At 46.2% G+C, this 24,741-nt stretch overlaps 1 protein-coding gene across 6 annotated transcripts in view; it reads right to left on the bottom strand.

The window, feature by feature from the left end:
• Positions 1–12,817: 12,817 nt before the first annotated feature.
• The window catches only part of SETD1A (SET domain containing 1A, histone lysine methyltransferase), a 30,673-nt gene continuing 18,749 nt past the window's right edge, over positions 12,818–24,741 (bottom strand). For all 6 annotated transcript variants that reach the window (XM_083584130.1, XM_083584128.1, XM_083584132.1 and 3 more), the window contains exons 15-20: positions 23,079–24,560; positions 21,821–21,990; positions 20,879–20,989; positions 19,756–19,875; positions 18,136–18,273; positions 12,818–17,615 (exon numbers count right to left, since the gene is read on the bottom strand). In XM_083584130.1, the coding sequence (XP_083440256.1) occupies positions 17,442–17,615; positions 18,136–18,273; positions 19,756–19,875; positions 20,879–20,989; positions 21,821–21,990; positions 23,079–24,560 (2,195 nt within the window). In that variant the 3' untranslated portion in view covers positions 12,818–17,441. The remainder of the gene's footprint in view (positions 17,616–18,135; positions 18,274–19,755; positions 19,876–20,878; positions 20,990–21,820; positions 21,991–23,078; positions 24,561–24,741) is intronic.

The following is a 24,741-nucleotide window of genomic DNA, read 5'->3' as shown; positions in this document are numbered from 1 at the left end:
AGAGGGTAGCTTTCATGAGAGCATGGAGGCAACAGAGCTGAAATTAACCACCAGGCTTTATTAAGGGATGGGGAACCTGTGGTCCCTCCAGTTGCTGCAAGGTTACAAATCCCTTCAGTCCTGGATGGCACGGCCAATGGTCGGGGTGATGGGAGCTGGAGCCCTGTTCATACAGTGGTACCTCGGGTTACATATGCTTCAGGATACAGACTCCGCTAACCCAGAAATAGTGCTTCAGGTTAAGAACTTTGCTTCAGGACGAGAACAGAAATCGTGCTGTGGTGGTGCGGCAGCAGCGGGAGGCCCTATTAGCTAAAGTGGTTGTAATGGCTTTAGGGGTTGCTTGTGCGTAAGTTACCGCCTCTCTGGGCTAGGTTGCCTGGTTAAACCGTTTCTCTCTGGACAGCCCTTCACTTCGTGGCTGTTTCAGTCGCTGGCAGAATCCGTCAGTGGGCGTTTCTTGAACCTCTTCCAGCAAAGAAGTTCTTTGACGCCAAGTCGCCACCAACTTTCCCTGCGCGGAAGTCTTCTGCGCAGGGTGGGTGTGGGCAGCGGAGGACCTGTGCTCTCCTCGCTGGTCTCCTGCGAAGAGTCCTGGAGCCTCCCCTCTGCTCCCCCCATCGGCCCCCCTCTATCCCTGGTGTTGCGCTGATTTTCTTCCCCAGCCGGAGACCTGCCTCTCTCCCTGCTTGGCCCCTCTCCAGCATCGCTGTGGAGCCTCGCCTCCTCCTCTAGTTCCAATGGCAGTTCCCTGACAGTGGTGCTTCAGGTTAAGAACAGTTTCAGGTTAAGAACGGACCTCCGGAACGAATTAAGTACTTAACCCGAGGTACCACTGTACTGGTTTCCCATACCTCATTCTGGGGAAGGGCCTAGGCTCAGTGACAGAGCATCACTTTGCATGCAGGTGCCTCCTTCTTCTTTTTAAAATAATTTTATTGTTTATTTAACATAATTGTTACAAAATATAAGCAAAACATTGCAAATACATACATATATATTTCAAATAAGCACATATACATGAAAAAAGGAACAAAGGAGAAGAAAAGAAAAAAGAAGGAAAAAAAAGAAGAAAAGTTGGAAGAATTTATCCCAAGTTTATTCTACAAATATCTCAATATGAAAATAATAATAACATTTCATTGATTGACTTCCATCACTTACACTGCACTTCCTATATACATTTTAAGCAAGACTGTATCTGTTGTTCTGTATTTTCCCCACACAATCTCACACAATATTCTAATCAATAAGTTTTCTAAATCTCTCATAAATCTATTCTAAACACAACCAATACCTTACATTTAATCCTTGTCTACATAAATACTCATTTAAGCATTTCCATTGTTTCTGGATTATATTTTTTGGTGTTTGTCTTATCAAATCCGTCAACTTTGCTACTTCTAGGCGCTTCCTGCTGGTTCAATTCCAGGTGCTTCCTGGTTCAACGCCAAGCATCTCCAGAGAGGGCCAAGTGGGAAAGACCCCTGTCCAAAACCCCAGAGAGCGACAGCAAGTCAGCCCAGAGTCTGCACAGAGCTCAACAGACCAATGCTCTGACTCAGTATAAAGCAGTTTCCTGCATTCCTAGGCACCGGCTCCGAGATGACAACCATGACATTACCAAATAAAGGCAACCCATGGTGACATAATATAGTTTCATATTACTAAGCCACTGTTCTGAACGAAAGAGAAACGAACTCCCTGCAATTGAATGGCGAGGAAGATTAAAATCTACCCTGCAGGATTTTCTCTTTTTCTAAATGCCACATTTGTGTCCGTTCATTCTCTGGTGCAGAGACTGTCCAGGAAGACTGTATCCTGTACACAGAATCATAGAGTCACTGGTGACTCTGAGGATCATCTAGGCCAACTCCCTGCAATGCAGGAATATGCAGCTGTCCCATACAGGGATTGAACCTACAACCCTGGCATTATCAGCAACTAACCGACTGAGCTATCCAGGCATGCATGTTCATTTGCAGGTCTTAGAATGACCATCCTAAAAGCAGATTTTCAATACGTACAGGGCAAATCAGGAAACTACTGAGATATCACCATAAGCACTGGCTCATCCCCCCCCTTCCCCCCTAGGTTTGGCTCAGAGTTTCCCCTGCCCTCCTGGGAAAATTAGAAAGTCTACACCAGGTCTGCTTCTACTTCCACATCATCCAAGGTGTTCTTAAAGGTGCAGGAGCCAACAAAGGGGTTGGCTATCCTAAGCCAAGAGCAAGATTGAAATAAAAATAAAGAGGCACTTTGCTGAGTGTACACACAGAGAGACATGCAAGAGCAAAGGTGCAAAGTGCAAAACACAGCAGCCTTCTCCTTTCTCTCTTTATCCTAGCAACACTGGAGGATGTGCTCAGAGACACTTTCAATTCTCTTTCAAGGAATATAGGCGAGCACAATCAGGCAACATTGCATGACAACTTGGCCACAATCTGTCTCTCTCTGGTAGGGTCAGATTCCACGACACAGACCCCACTTCCCAATTCCCAGCAGGAGGTGGGGCTGCTTATTTCCCCTAGACAGAAAATGTGGCAACAGCAGCTAAGAGGTTAGACCTCATGTCACCCACAAACTGGCCAGCTGGTCTTGGGCAAGACACAGTTCTCTAAGGCTCTGGATACATTGCAAGCTGATAATGCAACACTGTTTTCCTCAATTCGGATCAAAGCTGGTTTTGGGGGGAACAAATGCATAAAAATGCAGTATTTCATAAGGACATAGTTGTCCAGTCCTGCTGCAAAGGCTACTTGCATTGACTGGCTGCTATTTGCATCCTGCCATCCCTGATATGGAACGAGACCTTAAGCAATTGGTCCCGGATTGTAGCTAGTGCAAATTTAGCTTCTCCTCAAATAATTCGTGCTCCCCACTTTTCCTGCCCAAATAGTCAGAAAAAGGATGCATCATTGCCGCACCTCTTTTGATCCTGCTGAAATTAAAGTTAATGCAGTGCACATCCTAGTGGCCAGTGAACATCATTACTTCCCCAAAGCCTTCATACTTAAACCATTTCCCCCTCCCTTCTATGTGCTAAAATAGACTTAATATACAGCAATAATATACAATTGGAACCTGGGAATCTTGCACCTTGCTCCAGATATCTAATTTCACAGAGTCCCAGCCTTCGTCTCCTTCCATCGTTCCCCAAATCACTCTGAATTCCACTGTCTGCTCAGAACCAAGTTTGCCTCTACCATCTTCCAGAGTTACCTACACAGTCTGCGTTACTACACTTATAATGTTCTAACTAAACTCTGTGGAAATTGAATTCCACTCCTCAAACCAGAAAACAGAATTCCATATTTCTGCATGTCCTGTCCTTAGGAAAGGATTCCTGCCAAAGCCTTGGAGCATAGCTAGTAAGAACTTGTCCCTGAAACACTGAGGATGTAAACTGAATAGAGATATAATTTCAGGAGGAGTGTGTGTGTGTGTGTGTGTGTGTGTGTGTGTGTGAGCGGGAGAGACAGACAGACAAACAGACAGACAGAATTCAGTATCTAATAATCCCTCAGGAATACCTAGATTCCAGGCCACTGCCTGGTTCAAGTGAATCATTAATGCTTTAATGCTTTAATTAAATAGGCCTGTGGAATTGGGATGCCCCCAGACTGTCTGTATCTTGGAGGAGGCATTCCAGCTCACACCAGAAATTTAGGATTTGCATAATTAAACTGGATTAAAGTGCTCCAATACCTCTCTTTGGGGCAAGTGGGGGGCAGCTCAGAGACCATCTGCAGTGGCGGCGGCTGCCCAGAGGACTCCCAAAGAGAGGGGAGAGGAGGCTAAGGAAACACTCCACAAGGGAGGGTGTTCCAAAAAGGGTGCGAGGCTGCCCGCTCTGCGGGCAAGGGGTGACACAACTGGGCTCCTGAGCCTCACAGGGGTGCCGCAGAAAGAATGCAGTGGGTCAAGGGAGCTGTGGACTCCAAAAGGTTGAAAACTTCTGCTCTGAAGAAACACACAAACAAAGCCAGGAAGAAGTCACAGAATGAACCTGCGAATGGTGCCATACAATGATTTGACCTGCGTTCATGACAGCATTGTAGGTACGGCAGCACAACCAATAGTCTCAGCGTATTTTGCTCTTCTACCATTCAGTCTTCCTTCAGTGTTTCTCAGAGCGTGACTTCGAACCTTACCACTGTTGCAGGGACCGCCCCCCCCAATCATTCAGTTTGTACAAACACGACACACACTCACACACAATATATGCGAAGTTTCTGCTATAAATTCATAGTAAATCAACTGTACATCGGATTTACACCAGGCCACTTTTATTTTGCTCCATGAAGGAAGGACTATCAAAGGGGGATGGTTTGATACAGGACGGCCATAATCCCTTAATTGTACCAACACGTACTCAGGAGCCCTGCCCAGTTGGCATGACAACCTTGATGGTCCCAGACAGAAGACCATCAAGCACACAATGCATATGGGAGTGGATTCAACACGGACTGGAACAAAGGACAATGATCAGATCTTCCCTCTGGGGGCAGGAAACTGCCAACTCCCCTTTGTCCTCTGGAAATGACTCATGGGGAGGGGGAAAGGAGGAACCAGCCAGGTGACAAGATACTCAGGTTACTTCCACAACCCCTCCCTCAACTCCTTCTTTTTGTGATGTGTCAATGATGTAGTTGTGATGTAGTTCTAGGGGAGTAGCTTGGGGGATTAGTAGCTAATAAAAGTTGGGGTCTTCTTTTGTTCGGGACTTCCATCTTGCTTCATCTTGTTGTGGGTGGGAGTCCTGTCGCGACAGTTTTCAATAAAGGCCAAGACTACAGGCTGTTGTTCTGCTCCAAATTGTCCTGGTTGGTGTCTTTGTCTTTTTGTGCAAGGGAGCCCTCAGATTCCTCCGTTAACACCATGGATCTTCCTCCTACCTTGGCTGTTCAGGCACCATGTCAACCTGGGCTTGAATTCCAAGCGAGGCTCCAGCCACGCAAATCAGACAGCCTTATGAAGGGCACACTGAATTTCCATAGATTGACTTTGTCCATAGCCCTGCCCACCCACACGACTTTGAGATGATTAACTTGCGAATCAACAGCAACCCAGTTCTCGGGCTTTGAGAAATACCTCTTTTACCTGAGCGCTATAGGCTTGTTTGCTAAACGTTCTGTTACATAAGACTCGGCTGGCCTTGGCCTTCCTCATTCTTATGAGTCACCCACAAAAAGAAGCCACTTCTTGCCTCTGATACAGCTTGTGCAGCTGAAAGTGAAATCCATTTTCTCCCTATAACTCCCATAATCTTACCCAGGATATTTTTTTTGAAGCTCAGGGATAACTACAGATAAGATTTCATGCAAACACCTTCTCTGGGTGTCATAACTGGTTCGCCAGTTCCTTTTCTCACCCTGTCTGATCATCACTGCTTTGACCGCAGCTGAGCCAGTGATCAGATTAAGGGCAAGATGGTAACTCCAATGGCGAGGCCAAAGGTCGTCCTGGCCACGCACAGTGGTTAGAGCACCCCTTCAGCTGGATTTCCCAGAGAGCTGAAGGTGCTTTCAGAAGAGGGCTTGCCATTTCTGGCGCAAATGCGCCTCCATCCCACTTCCTCTTTGGGCCAACAGGGCTTGGTATTCTTTCAAAACCAGTCCGTTTACAGGCAAGAGCGGAACAAATTTCTGTTATGTGATGGGAAGTGAAATGAGACTCTCAGAAACAATTGTGATACGGTACACTTCACAGCTGGGCCTAAGCTTTCAGATGCAGCAGGAAGTTATTCATAAAAGGCATTAGGGTCTAACCAAACATATTCCACATCAGGATTCTACTGATGCATGTTGGAGACAAGATAGTCCAGTTTTATCATGGGAAGGGTGGTAATAATAATAATAATAATAATTATTATTATTATTATTATTATTATTATTATTTTATTATTATTTATACCCCGCCCATCTGGCTGGGTTTCCCCAGCCACTCTGGGTGGCTTCCAGCAAAATATTAAAATACAATAATTCATCAAATATTAAAAGCTTCCCTAAACTCCCTTCAAATGTCTTCTAAAAGTCAGATAGCTGTTTATTTCTTTGACATCTGGTGGGAGGGCGTTCCACAGAGCGGGCGCCACTACCGAGAAGGCCCTCTGCCTGGTTCCCTGCAACTTCAGTGTCCGGGCAGAACGATGAGGGTGGTAGGTGGGGAAATGTATTAATCTAGTTCTAGGAATATGTGCCGAAATGGCCTTTTCTTTCAAAGTTTTGATAATTATGATAATTTCCTGGTATTTGGAGCATTAAGAATGCCTGAGCAGAGCAGCGGTGGTTTCTAAAGGAGGCAGGTGAAAGGTGAATGGGAAGATAAAACCTACTGACATATCCAGGTTGCCAGGGAAGTAAACTGTAACTTTACTGCTACAGTCAATGACCAGCACCGATATTTGCAGTACTGTACAAAGGATTTACAGTATGTGGCTCAAAAGGCATTTCTGTTTCCTTCTCTTTCTCTCTTCACTGTCTTCTCCGAGTCTTCCTTCAAGGATTTTGTGCTTCTTGGACTATCAGTTTGCGCTGTAGATGGAGAGCTCTGTTTCAGAAATCCCATTTCTATTTATTTAAAAGCATTTATAAACCACGGAACGTTTTAAAAAATATGTCAGCTGTATAGAATAAAAAACAAAAACAGCAACCAACACAGTACCAACTGAAGTCTTTAAAACAAAGAACAAAACCACAACCTATAGCCAATAAAACAGCAAGACATACTCACATAAAAACATTTGATCAAAAGCAAACATGTAAAACGGCATCCAGTATTAGGGGTCATGGAAAGCCTGGGGAAAAAAAATAAAATAAAGTCTTTGCAAGATGTCTGGTGTAACTGATGGTTGCTGCTCCTGCATATGACAGAAGGACGGGCAATTCATGGAACAGGAGCAGCAGCAGAAAATGCCCATTTTCAGATCACCAGCCTAAGGCATTCCATATAGAATCTGCTACAAATAGAATCCGGCCAGATGATCTATAATCTTACAGGTCTACACAGGAGAAGGCAGCCTTTCAAATAACCTGATTGTTTAGGGATTACAGTGGTACCTTGGTTCTTAGACTTAATCTGTTACAGAAGTCCATCCCAAAACCAAAGAGTTCCAAAACCAAGATGCGCATTCCCATAGAAAGTAATGCAAAATGGATTAATCCGTTCCAGACTTTTAAAAACAACCCTTAAAACAGCAATTTAACATGAATTTTATTATCTAACAAGACCATTGATCCATAAAATGAAATCAATAATGTACTATACTATAAAATAAATAAGACAATATTGTAGGTGATAAAAATAAAAAAATAAAAAACATTCTTACCTGCACTGATGACAGTCATTGTTTGGATGGGGGGCTTTTATCCATTTCTGCAGTCACACAATCAATCAATCAATCAATTAGTAGCTGAACTGGGTTCCACACAGTCACAAAAACAAATTAACCAAAAAAGCCTCAAAAACAAAATTGCAAAATAAATAGCAAAAACAAAAGCGCCAAACTTAATCTGTTCTGGAAGTCAGTTTGACTTCCGAAATGTTCAAAAACCAAGGCGCAGCTTCTGATTGGTGCAGGTGCCCCGGAAACAATAGTCAACAGCGGCATTGGACATTCAGCTTCCAAAAAACCTTCAAAAACCGGAACACTTCCGGGTTTTCGGTGTTTGAGAACCAAGGTGTTTGAGTACTAAGGCGTCTGAAAACCAAGGTACCACTGTATATGTTAACATGATGTCCTTAAACGTGGCCTGGAAGATGACTGGCAGCGAGTTCAGTTCTCTCAGCTCAGGAGTAACAGGTTGAATGTCCAGATGTTCCACTCAACAACCTGGCCACAGCATTCTGTATCAGATGCAGTTTCAAAGGGAAGTCCCACATAAAGCACGTTACAGTAGTCCAGCTATGAGGTTCTCGACACATGGGTCACAATGGCTGAGCTACCCCTGTCCAGGAAAAGTGCTGTTGGTGTAATAGTAGGCATTGCCAACAGTCTCTGTCTTATCAGGATTCAGTCTCGGTTTGCAGGCCTTCATTCAGCCTGCCGCTGCATCCGAGCAGTGGTTTAAAACAGTCACAGTCTCTCCTGATTCAGATGTTATGAAAAGAGCTGGGGTATTGTTAATATACGAATGACACCATGCCCCAAATCTCTTAATGAACGCTGCCAGTGGCTTGACAGAGATATTTAAACAGCGGAACTGCTAAGGAGCAGGCACATCCTCCTCCCCAAGCCTATTTGCTGAACCTGGCCTTGTGGGCAGGAGTGCTGCGAGCACAGTGCCACCAATTCCCAAACTCACAGAGATGGTCCAGGGAGGATCCCACGGCCAACGGTACTGAAAGTTACTAAGAGCTCAAAGGAAGAAGCAAAGTTGCATGCCCCAGGGCCCTCCCTCAAGGGCCAACTTCCGTCCCAAAGCTGGGCCTGAACCCAGATAGTTTTACTGAGGATTCGAAACTGAAAGGATTATGTTAAAAGGAAAAGGCAGTGACTGGGGAATTAAGTTGGGGATAAAAGAATGGCAGCCATTTAACACTACAGTGGTACCTCGGGTTAAGTACTTAACTCGTTCCAGAGGTCTGTTCTTAACCTGAAACTGTTTTTAACCTGAAGCACCACTTTAGCTAATGGGGCCTCCTGCTGCTGCCGCGCCGCCGGAGCATGATTTCTGTTCTCATCCTGAAGCAAAGTTCTTAATCTGAAGCACTATTTCTGGGTTAGCGGAGTGTGTAACCTGAAACATATGTAACCTGAAGCGTATGTAACCTGAGGTACCACTGTAATTTTAAAGGTGATGTAAATAAATAAACCAGCCTACATACCACTAGGTCAGGATCGAAAGTCCACTGGACTAAATTTGTCTGGCTTCATAAACAAGCAAAATACACACATACCTGTTACACACACGCCTGTCATCCACTTGCTGCCATAGTTTTAAAAAGTGAAAATCTGGACCCAAAAATTGTTGAATCCCGGACGTATGACAGCCCTACTTTAAACACATCTCCTAGAGAGGAAGGTGATGGTGATCGTTTGCTTAGAGAGAAACCAAGTGCTGTTCTTCAACATGCCTGAACAGTGTGTGTATTTGCTCAAGAATGCCGATCCAAACCAGGCTCAAGCAAAGCTTTCTCTCGTTGCAAGAAAAGAGAGAAATATAGATAAAGTACTAGGGTGTGCGCTGACATTATTAACATATTCTAACTCATTCATAAACTCTAAATGAAAAGATAATAAGGGGCCATACTGCTACAAGAAATGGCAGGTGTCAGAAATCACCTTGTTTAACCACAGGGGGTAGAATACATTTGAAGGAGCTCTGACCCAACAGCAGGGATGCGGGTGGTGCTGTGGGTTAAACCACAGAGCCTAGGACTTGCTGATCGGAAGGTCATCGGTTCGAATCCCCGCAACAGGGTGAGCTCACGTTTGCTTGGTCGACTTCGTCATGCCGGCCACATGACCCAGAAGCTGTACGCCGGCTCCCTCGGTCAGTAAAGCGAGATGAGCGCCGCAACCCCAGAGTCGGCCACAACTGGACCTAATGGTTGGGGGTCCCTTTACATTTTTAAGCACAGGGGGTGGAATACATTTGAAGGAGCTCTGACCCAAAAGCAGGTCATTGCACTGACGAAACTGAATACCTCTTCACACCAGTCATCCGAATCCAGCATTGCTTCCTCAGAAGCCTCAGCATCTAGGATGGAGCTTGGATTGTCATCTCTCCATCTAAACCCAGATCTTTAATTTCACTTTGCCCTCACCCAGTTCATATGAAGGGAAGGGCTTTGAGATGCGAGGTGATACTGTGGTGAGAAGGTGCAATTGCCAACACTGAGGAAAACTAGTTCTGCTTTCCAAAGTCATGGGAGTTTCTGACAAGGGAAATCTGGCAAGGAAGCAAAGGAACGCCACTAACTGTGCTTTGAAGTGGGGCCATTTTTTTGGTGCAATAGATGCCTGTGTCCCCGTCCGGTATCATTAATATACCCATTTCATTGATGGGATGGGAGAGAATGTGCCTTGCCCAAGGCCACCTACCAAATTCATGACACAGCAAGTTTGGGACTGGGGAGGCTCAGTCTCTTAGCTGCCGCATGACACCAACAGTCTCTGGGCAGTTGGGCAAAATTTATGGGAGCAGAGAAGAAACTTGGGGAATTGCCACCTTCCTGCTCCCAGAGTAGCTGTTCATTCCACCAACTGCCGCCACAGGAGTGTCTGACAGACCATTTTGCCCTGAGGGGAACAGAGAAGCGGCAGTAACGTCTTTGCCTAAGTTAACCTTTCCATTTTATTGTAACCCACTCCCCGCCCCTTTAAAAAATGTGCTTATTGTTGTAATATGTAAACCGCTTTGTGAGGTCCGGCTGAAAAGCGGTATATAAATACTGTAAATACAGTGGTACCTCGGGTTAAGTACTTAATTCGTTCCAGGGGTCTGTTCTTAACCTGAAACTGTCTTTAACCTGAAGCACCACTTTAGCTAATGGGGCCTCCTGCTGCTGCCACACCGCCGGAGCACGATTTCTGTTCTCATCCTGAAGCAAAGTTCTTAAACCAAGGTAATATTTCTAGGTTAGCAGAGTCTGTAACCTGAAGCCTATGTAACCCGAGCTACCACTGTATATCAATATACTTAAAGCACAATGAGTCAGGGGCAGAAAGGGGGAGGCAGGATGGAGAGTGGTCGAAGGTTGCCTTGATGGTTGCCAAATCCCTGGCTCCCAATGAAGTAGATGCTGGTCAGCCACAGGAACTCACAGCTTAAATCTACGTGTCCTCCTGGCTTCCAATTAACATCACAACACGGCACTCTCATGTAAAATGAAAAGTCCACCAGTGTTCACCACCCCAAGTTTGGTTGTTGAGGAAAACCCATGTGTTGAAGGGTCAGATAAAAGTGCCATTGTTGGCACTGTGTTGGCACCAATGTAGTCATTTGAAATGGCTGTTATCGAAACTGCCTGAAACGTCCTTAGGGTTGGAAATCTTCTTTAGTCATACTCTCAGGTTACGCATTGAAATGGAAGTATATCCTTAGTTCTATTAATTTCATCGTGTCTGTTCTGAGAACTTACTTGGCTACCACCTTTACTTTTACACTCATTTCTGATGATCCTCTTCTTTTTGGCCAAAACGATCCAATTCCTTGAAATTAGAATTGTGCTGTTAAGCAAATATGTGCATATCAAAACACTTTGATTCATGAAATTTGCAAGGTAATTGGGTTATGGATGGATAACTTGCCTGAACTGCATACAAACAAGTTTTAGTTTTTCAAATGTCAGTGGTCTTAATTGCGAAGGAACAGGTTAACTGGTGTTCAAGTGGAATTGATATTTATTTGGGAAATGAACTCTGGATGCAGACCCACGGCCTCTGATGGATGAGAGCAGGGCAGACTTACAAATAATGAAGCACGCGTTAGTATTCACAATATTTTCACTAGGTCCTGGGTGTGCACAAACTGGTGGTGGCAAAGGAGGAGGAAGTCAACCCCTGTAACACTTCCTAGCTTAACTGCATGAAGGCAATTTGGATTTGATGCAAGCAGAAATATAACTGTTTACAAACCTGGTGTGTGAGTTTGCCGCCACCCCCCCCAAAAAAACCATTTTCAATTTGAAAAGCCCTGAATTATATTATGACATTCCTATCTCAGTCTTTCTCCAAGGACCTCAGAAAGGAATATGTAGTCACCTTCCTCCTATCAGGTGGGCCGGCAAGTCTGTGTTGAAATTAGCCTAAGGAAATGTTTCATGGCTGAGTGGGAACCTGAACCCCAACCTCCTTCCTTGCCCACAGCCCAGCACTTTAGCCAACCTGGCGTTTTGGATGACAACTTCTGTTCGTCCCAGACAGCGCATCTTGGTTGGCAGGGGCTGCACTGACAGCTACACTAACCTCGCATGCGTGACTTAAGGGCAGGCAGGCAAGGTTTGCGCGGCGTAAAAAACTCAGGCTTGTTCTGGTGTGGTGCGCGCTCAGCCCCGAGCCTAGAAATGACAACAAGAACCGTGCTCCGAGTTTTCGTTTTGTTTTTGTACAATAAAAGTTTAATGACTTTTATAAAAATGTGCTATCTGGCACCAAGTAATGAATCCACAAATTATTAACATATTTACAAGTAGGAAGCTGGTAAGATCAAATGAAAATATATTTATATATATATATCTATATATATAATATTTATATAGACAGACAGAGGAGTGGGGATGTACGTTTAAAGAGACCCATCCGCTGGGCGGCCAGGGAAGGGAGAGGGAGAGGGAGAGAGAGAAAAAGAAAGAGAGAATGAATGAATGAATGAATGGGACCCATCCATCAATCCATCTGTGCACATGCCCACCCTCTTTGATTACACACAAAATTCCCAGCAAGCTGCCACTGCTGCTAGAGAAAGTTAAAAAAAGCTTAACCCTCCCTGGTAAAGATATATATCTTTTTGGATATCTATTATATATATATATATTTTACATATATGTACACGGGGGGGGGGGGGATGCACATAAGAGAAAGAGGCGGATGGGTGGGTGGCTACATAGTTCCAGAACCATTCAGCTCAAAGAAGCTGGAAAATTAAGAGTCAGCTCTGAAAGATGAAAGAACCTTGTGGTGTTCATTAAAGCATCTGGAACAATTTGCACAGGTTTGGTTGGGGGGAATTATTATTATTTATATAAAAAAAGAATCTTATCTGTTCTGTCTGATGAGTTACATAAACGAAGTTAGAAACAGGATAAAAGTTCCAGAGATCATCGCGCAGAAAATTTAGGTTTCCCCTTCTTTATAGTATTTTTTTGCGGGGGGGGGGGGACCACTGAGGAACAACCAACACTTCTGGATTTCAAGATGAAGAAGAAAGCAAAAATTCCCACCCCCTCTGCAAATAATTTTTTTTAAAGCATATTTAAGATCTGGGGAGAGGAGAACTCATGCCAAAACTAAAGGGTTTGATGGTTGATTTGTCAGCCCACAAATCGAGCTGGAGGAACCAACTGCAGGCAATGAGAAGAAACGGATTTCTATCCACAGCTTGGAAAAGGCACACTGGTGCATGCAAATAAATAGCAGGGGTTTCGTAAGACCAGAAACCGTTCCTGCATAAAATATATGGCAAAATCTAATAAATGGAACTTTGCTAAAGGAGGTGAAATGGTGGTGGGAAGCCAACCAAACCCTCATCCCAGGTATTTCTCCCTTCCACTGGAGCCAAATGAAAGCTCTAATCCTCTGCTTGTGTATCTCAGTGGTAAAGTGATTCATGCCGAAAAATCTAAAACAAGGAGAGTCACACTCCCCAAACCAGCCAAAACCTCCCTCTGAAATATTTGGGGGCTGAGATGATGCAGCGCCTCTAAACACAGCGTTTGTGACTTGACTTCAGCAGAAAAGATTTACACCCAGTAAAAACAGAAGCTTGATTTGTCATGCCAACCTGCTGAAATACAGTCGGCTCTTCCAAAAACCTGCCACCAAAGATAATTCAGAGACATTATGTGGTTTCAGCTCCACCCCCCTTCTCCCCAGGAGTGTACTGGCTCAAAGGCACATTTATTTGGAATTAATATCGCAACTGTGATTAGAAGCAAGCTTGCTCTTACCAGAATTTCCAGTTGAAATCAGAATCCGTCAATACACTGAAAAGCATGGCTAGCTAGGATGAAAAAGTTTGGCCAGTAGTTTATTACAGTTAAGAGGTGGCTGCTGGTTTAAACTTGTCAGGGAGACTTGGAAGGATGTAGTTTCTGAACCTTTAAGATGAGATGGATTTTAAGGGGCTGGAGCTGTTGAAACAGCAGCCTGGAGAGCGAGGGCCTTTTAAAAGCTCAAATCCAACAGGCTACTTGTTGTTTTGTTTTTTTAAAAAATGGAAATGCAGAGAAGATGCATAATGAGACTTCAGTCATATCCTTCCAACTGACTGGGGCTGGGTGAGAGTGAAGCTTACAAACAGACAAACAACACTGCAGCAACGAATAATTTCGAAAAAGCCAAGAAGATGTAGGGTTGGGGAGAGAGCTAATTCAAAATTTTAAATACAGCAGAGATTTGAGTTGGGAGAGCACACCAAAGACAGGTCAATATTTATGGGGCTTAGACAGGGACTTGAGAGATGTAGAAGGGAGGGTATAAAAGGGTCCATTTATTACTGCAGCTGTTTTCACTATTTAATTACCTAAAATACATCTGTCTTCCATGCAGGTGAAGATCCACCTGAGGATTTTAGGCAGAACAGAAAGAGAGAATGACCAACTGTTGGAGGTGTAGATGGTTGGCCCTGTTTCTCATTGAATATGCCTGAAACAACTTCCTCCACCCCCACCCCCTCAATTAAATCTGTAAGTAGAAAATGTGTGTAGGGTTTATTTAGAAAGTCAATGGAATTATGGATGTTCAAGACTGAGATTACCTGGGGGTGGGGAGGGAGTTCAAGACAGTGGTTGCTGACAAAACAGGCAGCTGCTTGAGATGATTCAGCCCCTTTTCACTTCAAAACAATGGTTGCTAACATAGGGTTTCCACAACTTCCTGTCTCTTTGGTTTCAAAACACTATAGTAGTGAGAGGAAAAAATAATTTAAGCTTCTGACAAGAATTAAACTGCGTGAGATGCGCAACAAAATTATATAATCGAGTTCAGCAAACCTGCTGCAAGTATTCTGCTCCTTGCCTCACAAACAAAACACCCAACTTATATTGGGCAAGTCTTAATGGAGCCTTTTACAGCAGGAGAGGAAGTCATCTGCCATCTCTTTAGATATGGAAGCATACCTTAAAACTGGCCAGGGCTTTTAGGGGAGGTGCCATGATTGCACCATAGTGAAAAAAGAAAAGGAGCAGAAAGCAGTAGCAATTTTAATCCTGCCCCCAAGAGGATACACAAAAGAGGCACAGAGTGGGAAAGGTTTTACTAAATGTAGAGCAAAGTGAGAAAGGTGCCTCTTACTGGAACATAATCAGCCTTCAAAATACTGGAAGAAATGGGGTGGAACTACAGACTACATCAGCCAATGAGGGTTCCAAAGTGTGTTTGCTAAACAACAACAATAAAAATGTATGGAAGGGGCCTTTCCACAGGAGATGGGGTGGGTGGAAGGTTCTTAAGCCTTCCCTGCTTCTCTCTACACTCCTGCCTCTCTTTCTGCTCTTGGACCCACAGATGGTGTGCAAGATGGGGATTGGGGGCAAAACAGCTGGAGGGAAGGATTGCGGGGGAGAAGCAGTAGCGAAACAGCAGGCCCTCCCACTGATGCCTCGCCTGCTGAAAATGCCCCCACTTCTAACATTAACTATATCCAGCAAGGATGGACTGGCAAACCATGGTTGCTGACATAATATGCAGTTCTTCGGCCCTATGAAATGCCACCCCAAGCGTTTACAGACTTGTGAGGTCAATAAGAGACATCTCAGAAGGGCTGCATTTTATTCTGTTGGACTAGTTCAACCATTTATCCCACACCATATATGCTAATTCGGTGGAAACTGAGAAGTAAATGGATCCTCCCAATAGCTGTCTTGGGATGGGGAAGATTCGGGACACAGCAGAGGGCAGCAGAAAGAAGAGAGCTACCAGCCTGCATGCCGATCCTCCCTTGAAAGCAAGCCCCTTGCCCCTCTCTACTATTAAAATATAGATGGAAACTTTTTCAGGTGTCACCCGTGGTTTCCCTAGAACGTAAAGGGCATTCTGGATGGGGAAAATTGAAAGCAGCCAATTCCTCATAGCTCTGGACAGTCCACTGCAGGAAACACATGCTAGCCAGGGAGAAGATGTGTTCCCAAACACCTAGCTCAACACTATTCAAAATCCAAACACTGGGACAAGCAGAACGAAGACAGAACTTTAAAATGAAACAAACAAACCAACCTGCTAAAATATTTCCAAATGCCAACTTTTAAAATCTTTCACTTTCAAAACTGACTCCCATTTAAAAGAAATAAAGAAATACACTCTTTGACCCCCTGCCAGAAAGTTGTATGCTCCCCTCCCACCCCAAAAAAACCCAAGAGGGAAAGGGGGGGGGGAGAAAGAAATCCTACTTGGCATCAAAGGAAAAGGGTGGCACAGGGCAAGCAAGGTTAAAAAAACAGAAGGAAATACATTGCAACATTATTTACAGTTTTCGTTTTAGTATGAAGAGGAAAACAAAATAAAATATTTACATACTAATAAACGCATGTGTTTCTACAAGAAACAGCCAATCCATCTGGAATAGATATATACACAACTTTCTTCTCCTAAAGAAAAATTATTAGGGGTGGCTGGGATGTGGGAAAGTCTTAGCTTACGCTGTAAGTCAGCATCAGTTGAAGCCATAACTGTAACAAGGAAAGAAACTCAACTCCCCTTCATTATTACGGCTAGTCCCTGTCCCCCCCGTTTTACTACACGTTACAGAATAAAAAAAGAGTCAGAAAAGGGAGATTGCAATATGAATGACACATTCTTAACTGGTTTTCAGGACCTCTATTTTTCTGGCCTCAAGAGCTTAGAAGGAGGAAGGATCAACGGGATGATAATTCTATGAGGAGATAGACACTGAAGCAGGAAGGCTCAAGATTTTGCCCATGGTGACAAATCTAGCCAAATGATGCGGTTGGACAATGACATGCTTCCCCCCACCCCCCGGTGCATCCTGGCCATTAGCAGAAAGATTTTGGGAGCAACCTTTAACCCCAGAACAAAGTCCCAGGGGCAGGGGTTATTCCAGGCCTCTCTGTCAAAAAACCAGGAAACCTTCCCCCCCCCCCAAACCCTTTGGAAATGTGAGGACAAATGTTCCACAATCTGAAATTTGAAGGGCCTGGGCAGCTCTTAGCTCTAGCAGATGTGCCTTCAGGGGCATCAAGCACTGCACTGCCTCAAAAGGTTTCACAGGAGGCACTGATCCCAACCTGCTATTCTCAAAGTCAACGGCTAATCGACAGCTGTGCGCTGAACATGCATAACCTGAAATAGATGATACCTAGAAGGGAAATTCCACCCCACAGCCACCCTGCTGATTTCCTCAACATCGTAAGCCGTTCTCTGAGTTTAGCAACAGAGCTGGTGGGTCTTGCAGAATTAACCACACTAACATCCAGGCCGTCTTAAGCTGGAAAGGGAAGGATATTTGACTTCTGCAAAGGGTCAGAATCTACAGGAGTTTTGTTCATTGGTGTTGGAGGTTGGAGCAAAAATGACAGCAACACCTGAAAAGAAACTATCACCAGCCTGGCTGGTGGAAGAAAAAGGAACTTCTTGTTGATTCGAACCTGAGGCGAGGGAAGTGCTTTCTCATTGGCTGGGAACTTTAAAAGGTACATGGATGGGTCTTAAGGCGACTGAGAGTTTCCCCACAACTCTGTGGGGAGAAGAGCTGAGCTACGGGTGAGAGGCGAGATTAGGGCTGGGGAAACAAAATAAATACGAACGCCAGGGTTATGTCTCAGTTCAGGGTGCCCCGGCAGTTCTCTGTGCCACACAGGCAAGGAATCTTGTTCTCCTCAATCGGGAACTTGTAGTCGTAAGTGATCTCCTCGTTGATGCTGATGGGCTGCTTGGAATAGATGACAATCTTCTTCTGGGATTCTATGGTGATGACTTTGGCATAGCAGTTGGGCTAAGAGAGGGAGAGATGGACAAAAGTGAACCGGACAGGATGTTAATGCATCAGCTCTTATGCCAATGGCAGCACCACCACCTCACTAGCTCACTATGTTACTCGTCTGGAAGCCAGGAGCACCCTCCCCCAAGCACAAAAAAGGTTCCATTTGTGATTCCCAAGGTGTGTGGAATACAATAGCATACCAGAACCACTGCATGTGAAGCTAAGTGCCAGTAACAAGGGTGAACCATGTGAGGCCCAGGAAGCCTCTTCCCCACTCTCTGAACCAGCAGCCCAGGGCTCCTTTCTACAATTCACAGTTGCTCCCGGTGCCCCAGGCAGGATTTATTGACTTTTTCATGGAAGCAGGCACATTAGGGGCAGCTTAGTCTACCTCAAAATGAGAATAATGCAGCTAAATTAAACTGGAGTTGTTCTTGCTCATGTAACTCTGTAAAGTGGTAGGTTCATTAAAAACATTGCATGAATAAATGCATTTAATGAGAACTTCCTTTACAATGTCCGCATAGCTCACCGTGCAGCAGTGGTTGATGAAGCGGGCTAGGTTGCCACATTTGGTGGCGTCGATTATTGTGTCGTGGTCCACACGGAAAAGGTAGCTGCTCCCAATGCCCTCCTGCGCATACCGCTTCTCGCGCATGTCAGCCACCACCTGAGAAGGAGAAGGAGTGAGTCTGGACACTCAAGAGCGGACCATGGAACAAGAAGCAAGGCTGCTCTGTCAATGGAAGGGATGGGATTGCCCATCTAGGACAAGGATGGGGAATCCCTGGCCCTTGGGGTAGATTTGGCCTGTGAAGGTTTGATTTTCCCCAAACCATGGCCACCTGCCCTATACCTGATATCACATGATGGGAACTTAAATAACGCAGCTGATCCCTGCACAAAGGAGAGCTGAAGCGTTGAGGTTCCTAAGCACCCAAGAAGCAGATGGCTGATGGGCACTGGGGAAATGTTGCACAAGAAACACTGGCAGGTCTGTCAATCACCTGCCATCATGATAGCAGGTGATGGTGAGGTTGTCCTGCCTGTCAAAATGCCTGTCAAAGTTGGCCCTTGGAGAGAGATGACCAAGCTTGCCTGCTGGGCCAAAAAGGTTCCCCCACCTCTGATCTAGGAGGTGGCATGTGCCAGCATCTGGTGCTGGGTAACAGAAAAAGAACTGCAGAGTCTTGAGACACCTTAAACTAAGCTTAATAAAAAATGGTGTAATGCACTTTTGCAGGCTAGTGCCCACTTCATCAGGTACATGAGGTGAGCACTTGTCCATGAAAGCTTGTGCCATAATAAAGTTAGTCTTGACGGTGCCATCAAGACTCCTTTTTGCTGCAGCCCTCTGAAAACAGTTAAGGAACTTTCCCAGTGCCAAAGTGCAAATTGACAGCTGTCGGTGCAGTGCTTCTCAGAAACATGGCTATCATTTGGGAAGGAAATTCCTTGGGTGTCGCTGCAAAAAAGGTTGGAACAATCTGAACTGTCACTCAGGAAGCAAACAGGTCCTCCAAGGCAGTAATGAAAAGGCAGCCCTGCTCTGTACAGTCTCCAGAGCACCCTCTGGTGTCAATTGGTTGCATATGCATGCATACATTTCATGGCCTCTGATGCGGAAATGTAGTTCAGTAAAGAACCTCACAGAGCCCAAGCTTATCTCTTTTGGTACTTTCCCACCCTACTTCACCATTGCACTAGCCCACTGGTCACAGTCCCCTTCCCACAAGCATTTGTTATTGTTTTTTTAAAAAAACAATAACAGATAATACAAGGAAATTCAGGGACAAGAACAGGTTTAGGGAAGGGGTCATCTTTCAAAAACCAAAGTAGTGGTGAAATCCTGGACAAAGCTCTCCTAATGCAACAAAATCAGAGGTACAAAATAACATGTAGAGAGATATCTTCAGCCACCACTATGGCACCACCACCTTTAAATACCAGCCATACAAAGCCAGAATGCTTCTGTGAGGGATGGGAGTGATCCAGCCACATTATGATATTTAGCTTTCCAAAACAACTGTTTTAAACACAAGATAAAACAATATGACCAAGCCTGTGGACCAAGGCTGGTGCTCGCACAAGACATCAAGGCAGCAGAAACAAGAATTCCTTCCTAGACCTCGTCTCCTCCACTACTGCTCACCTGCCGGATATTTTGACCCACATACTCAATGACCATCTCATCAGCAGCGATTGGCTCCATGGCAAAGAGGCCCCATTCATGAATTCGACTCCGACCAAAGCGTAGCTTCTTCTTGCGGAACTAAAGGGAAGAGGAGGACGGTGAGGAGAGGAATGATGGGTATGGGAGAAGCAGCGGGATACTTATGTGCTGTCTGGGACAGATGGGAGCCAAGGGCTAGGCTGAGTGTACATGTTTGTGCAAAACTCACAGCATACAATCTGGATTCCAGACATTTCTTTGTTAAAAAAAAACCTCCAAGATTATTTAGTCCTCAGCTTTCTAGAAAAACGTTGCCTGATGATTGCTGCTCAATGCACACATGCTTCACCACCGACAAAGAGTCACTTAAAACCACACTACAGTAGTACCTCGGGTTAAGTACTTAATTCGTTCCGGAGGTCCGTTCTTAACCTGAAACTGTTCTTAACCTGAAGCACCAATTTAGCTAATGGGGCCTCCTGCTGCTGCTGCCATGCCGCCGGAGCACGATTTCTGTTCTCATCCTGAAGCAAAGTTCTTAACCTGAAGCATATGTAACCTGAGGTACCACTGTATAAGTGGATAGGTTGCCATGGCTCAAAATATATGGTTTCTATACTCCAATTAACCCGTCATTTCCCCTCACACTCCTAACACACTCATAGCCCCCCACAATGCGATTTCCAATAGCAGAGAGCCAAATTCTGCAAAGACTCAGCTACAGCAGATAAGATCTTGTGCCAACTGCATTATCTGGAGTCCCTCAAACAATTAAATCTGAGCTTACAGATACTTTTCAATTGCTTTCGGTGAACTGCAGACAAAATCTTTGTCCAAAAGCTTCCTTGCTTCCTAAAGTGCAATGTGCTTTAATGCATCACGGGGATCAAGATTGGCTCTGTGAGGAAAGCCACCCCGTACTGAGAAGCCCTCCATGCCCAATTCTGGGAAGCCTCAGCATCTGAAATGCATGCCAGGCCAAGTCCATTGCCCTCTGCCTTCCAAAGGATATACTAGGATCACACTCCTAATCCCCCCAGCCAAGGGCGCATCTCCTGCTTGCTCCACTCTTTCAACTTGCTTAACAAGACATATTGGGTACCTTCAGCTGGTTTAGTTTCAGAAGGTCGCTATCCAAGATGGCGGAGGAGCCAATGGCGCTGAGCAGGCGCCTTTGCTCAGATCGCCGTTCGGACAGGATGCGGTTGGTGCCCTGAAGGAGGAGGGGAGAACTGGTTGAAAATGAATGAAAGCAAAATCCTTCTGCTCACAGCGGAAGGGGAACACACCACCGAGGATCACTGCAGAGTCACACATATGGAAAGGGACACCCTTTAAAAGCGGCTCACTATCCCAGCTGCACATTCACCCAGTTTCAGTGAGGGTGGTCAGCATGCTTAGGAAGCAGTAAGAATGGCACTGTAACTTCCCACTACTATCAAACAAGATACTTGCAAAATGAGAAGACTCCCCCGCCTTTTCGCATTTTATGTTGTCAGTATTCAAAAGTGCTCATGGGAGCTAGACAGATCAATGGTCTGACTCTATTGAGCAGCACCCCATGTTCTTATACATGCACAAGCACCTCCTTTAGATTCTTAGTCAGCCCCTGCTTCTCTTGATTACTGTGGGACCCTTCAAACTGCACAGGCAACAAATCTCTTCCTATTCCACTCCCAGTTCTCTCAGACCCAGTGAGAGAAGAGGACTGGCCGGGGGGCGGGGGTCATTAGGCTGACCTGCCTGCAAACTTTTGGTTGCTCCCAAGTCAGTTTGGACCTGCACGCAAAACTGCCAATATATAAGGTACATGCTTATTGAGGACTGATGCTTATGCGGAACTAAAGGAGGCATTTTTTGCCACAATAAAAAGCCTCTTAAAGTACTGCACAAAATTTGGCATGAAGATGAGAGCATCATGCGTGTTATTTACAGGGTACCGTATTTTTCGCACCATAGGACGCACCGGACTATAGGGCGCACCTAGTTTTTAGGGGGGGAAATAAAGAAAAAGCCGCACAGGGAGCATAAAGAGGGGTCTAACCTGCACGTCAGCAGCATCAAGCTGCTGCACGGTGGCCGGGCAGACGTCGAGGTACTTGTCCTTCTCTTTCTTGCTGATATGGTAATAGCCCTCGCTGCGGGCACAGCCTGTCTGGTGCTCCCGCAGGTCTGACGACTTCCGCTTCCGCTTGGGGTTCGCAATGTTTGTGAGTGGAGGCGGGGAGAGTTAAGGAGAAAAAGAAAAGCATGGAGCAAGGAAATGGGACACAGGCCTCTTTCTGCATCTTGTGTTTGGGCCAAGCAAGCAACTTCCCCTCTTCAGAAGCCTTGGTGAAAAGGTTGCCATACACGCATCTCTTCCATTAGCAGAATTAAACCTCATGCCTCCTGGAAGAAATGACGGGGGGGCGGGCAAGGAAGAGGCATGGAGTTGAATTCAGGAAATTACTGGGTGAGTGTAATGACTTCCATTCATGCAATGGACCTTCTCTCCCTCTCCATCTGCTCATGGGGGTACAAGGAACCCCCAGAGCATATTTGGGGGGTGGAAGGGGAGGAGAGGGAAGGGAAATTCCACTGCACAAGTGGAAATCCTTCCCCTCGCACAATGACTTATTTGGATGCAACCAACTAAAGCTTCCCAATTTCTTATCTTGTTATAACAACTGCCCCCAAACCCACAAAAGTAACCATAGTGTAAAACAGACTCTCATGCCGTTCCCTCTTTTGTGGCTTTGCATTTCTAAAGATTACAGGTTTTGCTTTTAAAAAACCCCCAGAAAAACTGAACTTCACTTTCACCACTTTCACCACTCACCTTTCTGAATCTTTAGCATGGAACACAATAATGGTGATGATGGCACAACCTGCCAACTATTGCAGAACTGGGAAATGTTCGCAAGACAACTGCTAAATGCTAGGAATTTCAGCAGCTGCAACCTAACCCTGCTGCCCCCAATGCCTCTGCTGGCCTTGTTAAACAAGGGGCAACAATCCTTAATATTTTATGAACTCTTCATATTCTACAAGCAAAAACCCAACAGTGATGATGGAAAGCCCCAAGGTATACTCAACACTATAAACTGGTTGAGCAGTCATTTCCTCTTCCCAGGGAATTTCAGCACTATAGGGGAGGGCAGAATTCTCGGTAGCAGCAGGCCTCACCAAACTACAATTCCCAGATATCAGTGGAGGAAGCCCTGCTAGTCAAAATGGTATAACCCCAAGATGCATTCACAGCTAAGATACCCGGCCCCCAACCCTCCAGAATCGCCTGCCATTTGCTCCAGGAAGGATATTGGTGTGGTGGACCCAGTGGGTATCGTTCAGCCAGTCCGTGCTGTTGTCCTCGTGCAGCAGGCGCTCGTACGTCAGCCGCAGGTACTTCATGTCCTCCAGGTCTAGCCCTGAGTTCCAGATGTCATACAAGATTGTCATCTGCTCAAACTCACTGCGTGTCTCAAAGGCCAGGGGCAGCGGAGGCGGCTGAGCAGGGGCGTGCTTGTGCGAGTGGGAGCGCAGGGAGCGCCTGCGGATCTCCCCTTCGTCGCTGCTGTCAGCACTCTCCTCCTCCTCTTCCTCCTCCTCCTCACTCTCTGAAAGGAACAGGTCCTCAGGCCCAAAGTGCAAGTTCCCCAGGTCCTTTAGGGCCTCTTCCTTGAGCCACTGGGGCTGCTTCTTGGCCTGAGGTGGTTGTTGTTGTTGTTGCTGCTGCTGCTGTGGGACAGCTGCCTTGGGCTTCTCGGCTGGCGGAGGTGGGGGCAGCGAAACCAGGTCACCCACGTCAGGCTCAGCTTTGACCTCGCTGGCATCAGCCACAACCTCCTCAGGCGCCTCCAGGACCTCGCCAATGTGCTCGCTGTACAAATCCACGCGCGGCAGGTCAGCGGCGCCAGTCAACACCGCCTCGTCGGCTTTGCGGGAGGCAGGTGCTGTGCGGACAGCCATGGCGTAGTTATGCTCCATCAGAATGCTGCTGACTTCTGGGGGCAGCGCGGGGACCGGCGGCACGGCCTTGGGCTCCTCAGCCTCGTCGGAGGTCTCCGTCTCCTCAGAGTCTTCACTGCCTGCACCGGCCTTCTTCAGCGCCACATCCGCCAGTACGGCCAGGTTGGGTTGATTCGCCAGCTCCAGCAGCGAGGAAGCGCCCATCCGCTCGCGCAGGTGCAGCCTGTCCTCTCCAAGGGGCTGGGGCACCCGTGGGAGCTCTGAGCTCCGAGAGCGAGAGCGGCTCCGGGACCGGCCGCCTGGAAGCAGCTCATCCGTCCAACACTTCACCAGGGAAGCGTGGTCAGCCGGCAGGTTGCTGATTGTTCTTTGGTTGGCTTTGGGGGGCTCCCTCTTGCGGCTGGCAGGGGCTGCTGCCTTGGCAGGGGGCGCTACAGGAGGCAGGGGAGAGGCAACTGGAGCTGGGGCTTCCAAGGTTAAGGGCACTTGGGATGGTAACATGGGTTCTACAGGCACTAAGGGGGCCTGTGCTACCTCTGTGGGGACAGGCGGCGGAGGTGGTGGTGGAAGAGGAGGTGGCGGAGGCAAAAGCGTTGAAGGAGCCGGTTCCAGGGGCTTCTCAAATGCTGCCTTGATCTCGTCATCCTCACCAGGAGCTGAGAAGGAGACTGTTTTCCGGCGCTTCTTGGGTGGTGGCAGTAGTGGGATAGGTGAGGAAGGTCGCTCTTCTGGCCTGGGTCGCTCTTCTGGCGCCGTCCCAACATCCTTCTCCTCTAGATGCGGGGCCAGGATGCCATCCTTCAGAGGAGCAGGCTTCTCTTCTGCCACATGGCCTGCATGAGGGAGATAAATTGTGCACTGGTGAGTGTGGAGTCACCAATTTTTAAGGTGAGAACAAGGAGAGTGTGCAGGAAAGAAAGCCAACATGCAAGCAGTGGTGTAATTTAAATAGGGTGGAAGCAGTGGGAGAGGTGAATAATGTTGGCAAGAGAGATAGATGCGAGAAAACCAGTT

Source organism: Podarcis filfolensis (genome assembly GCF_964270895.1).
Source record: "Podarcis filfolensis genome assembly, chromosome: 13".
NCBI lineage: Eukaryota > Metazoa > Chordata > Lepidosauria > Squamata > Lacertidae > Podarcis > Podarcis filfolensis.
This window is presented reverse-complemented; position numbering and strand designations above follow the sequence as displayed.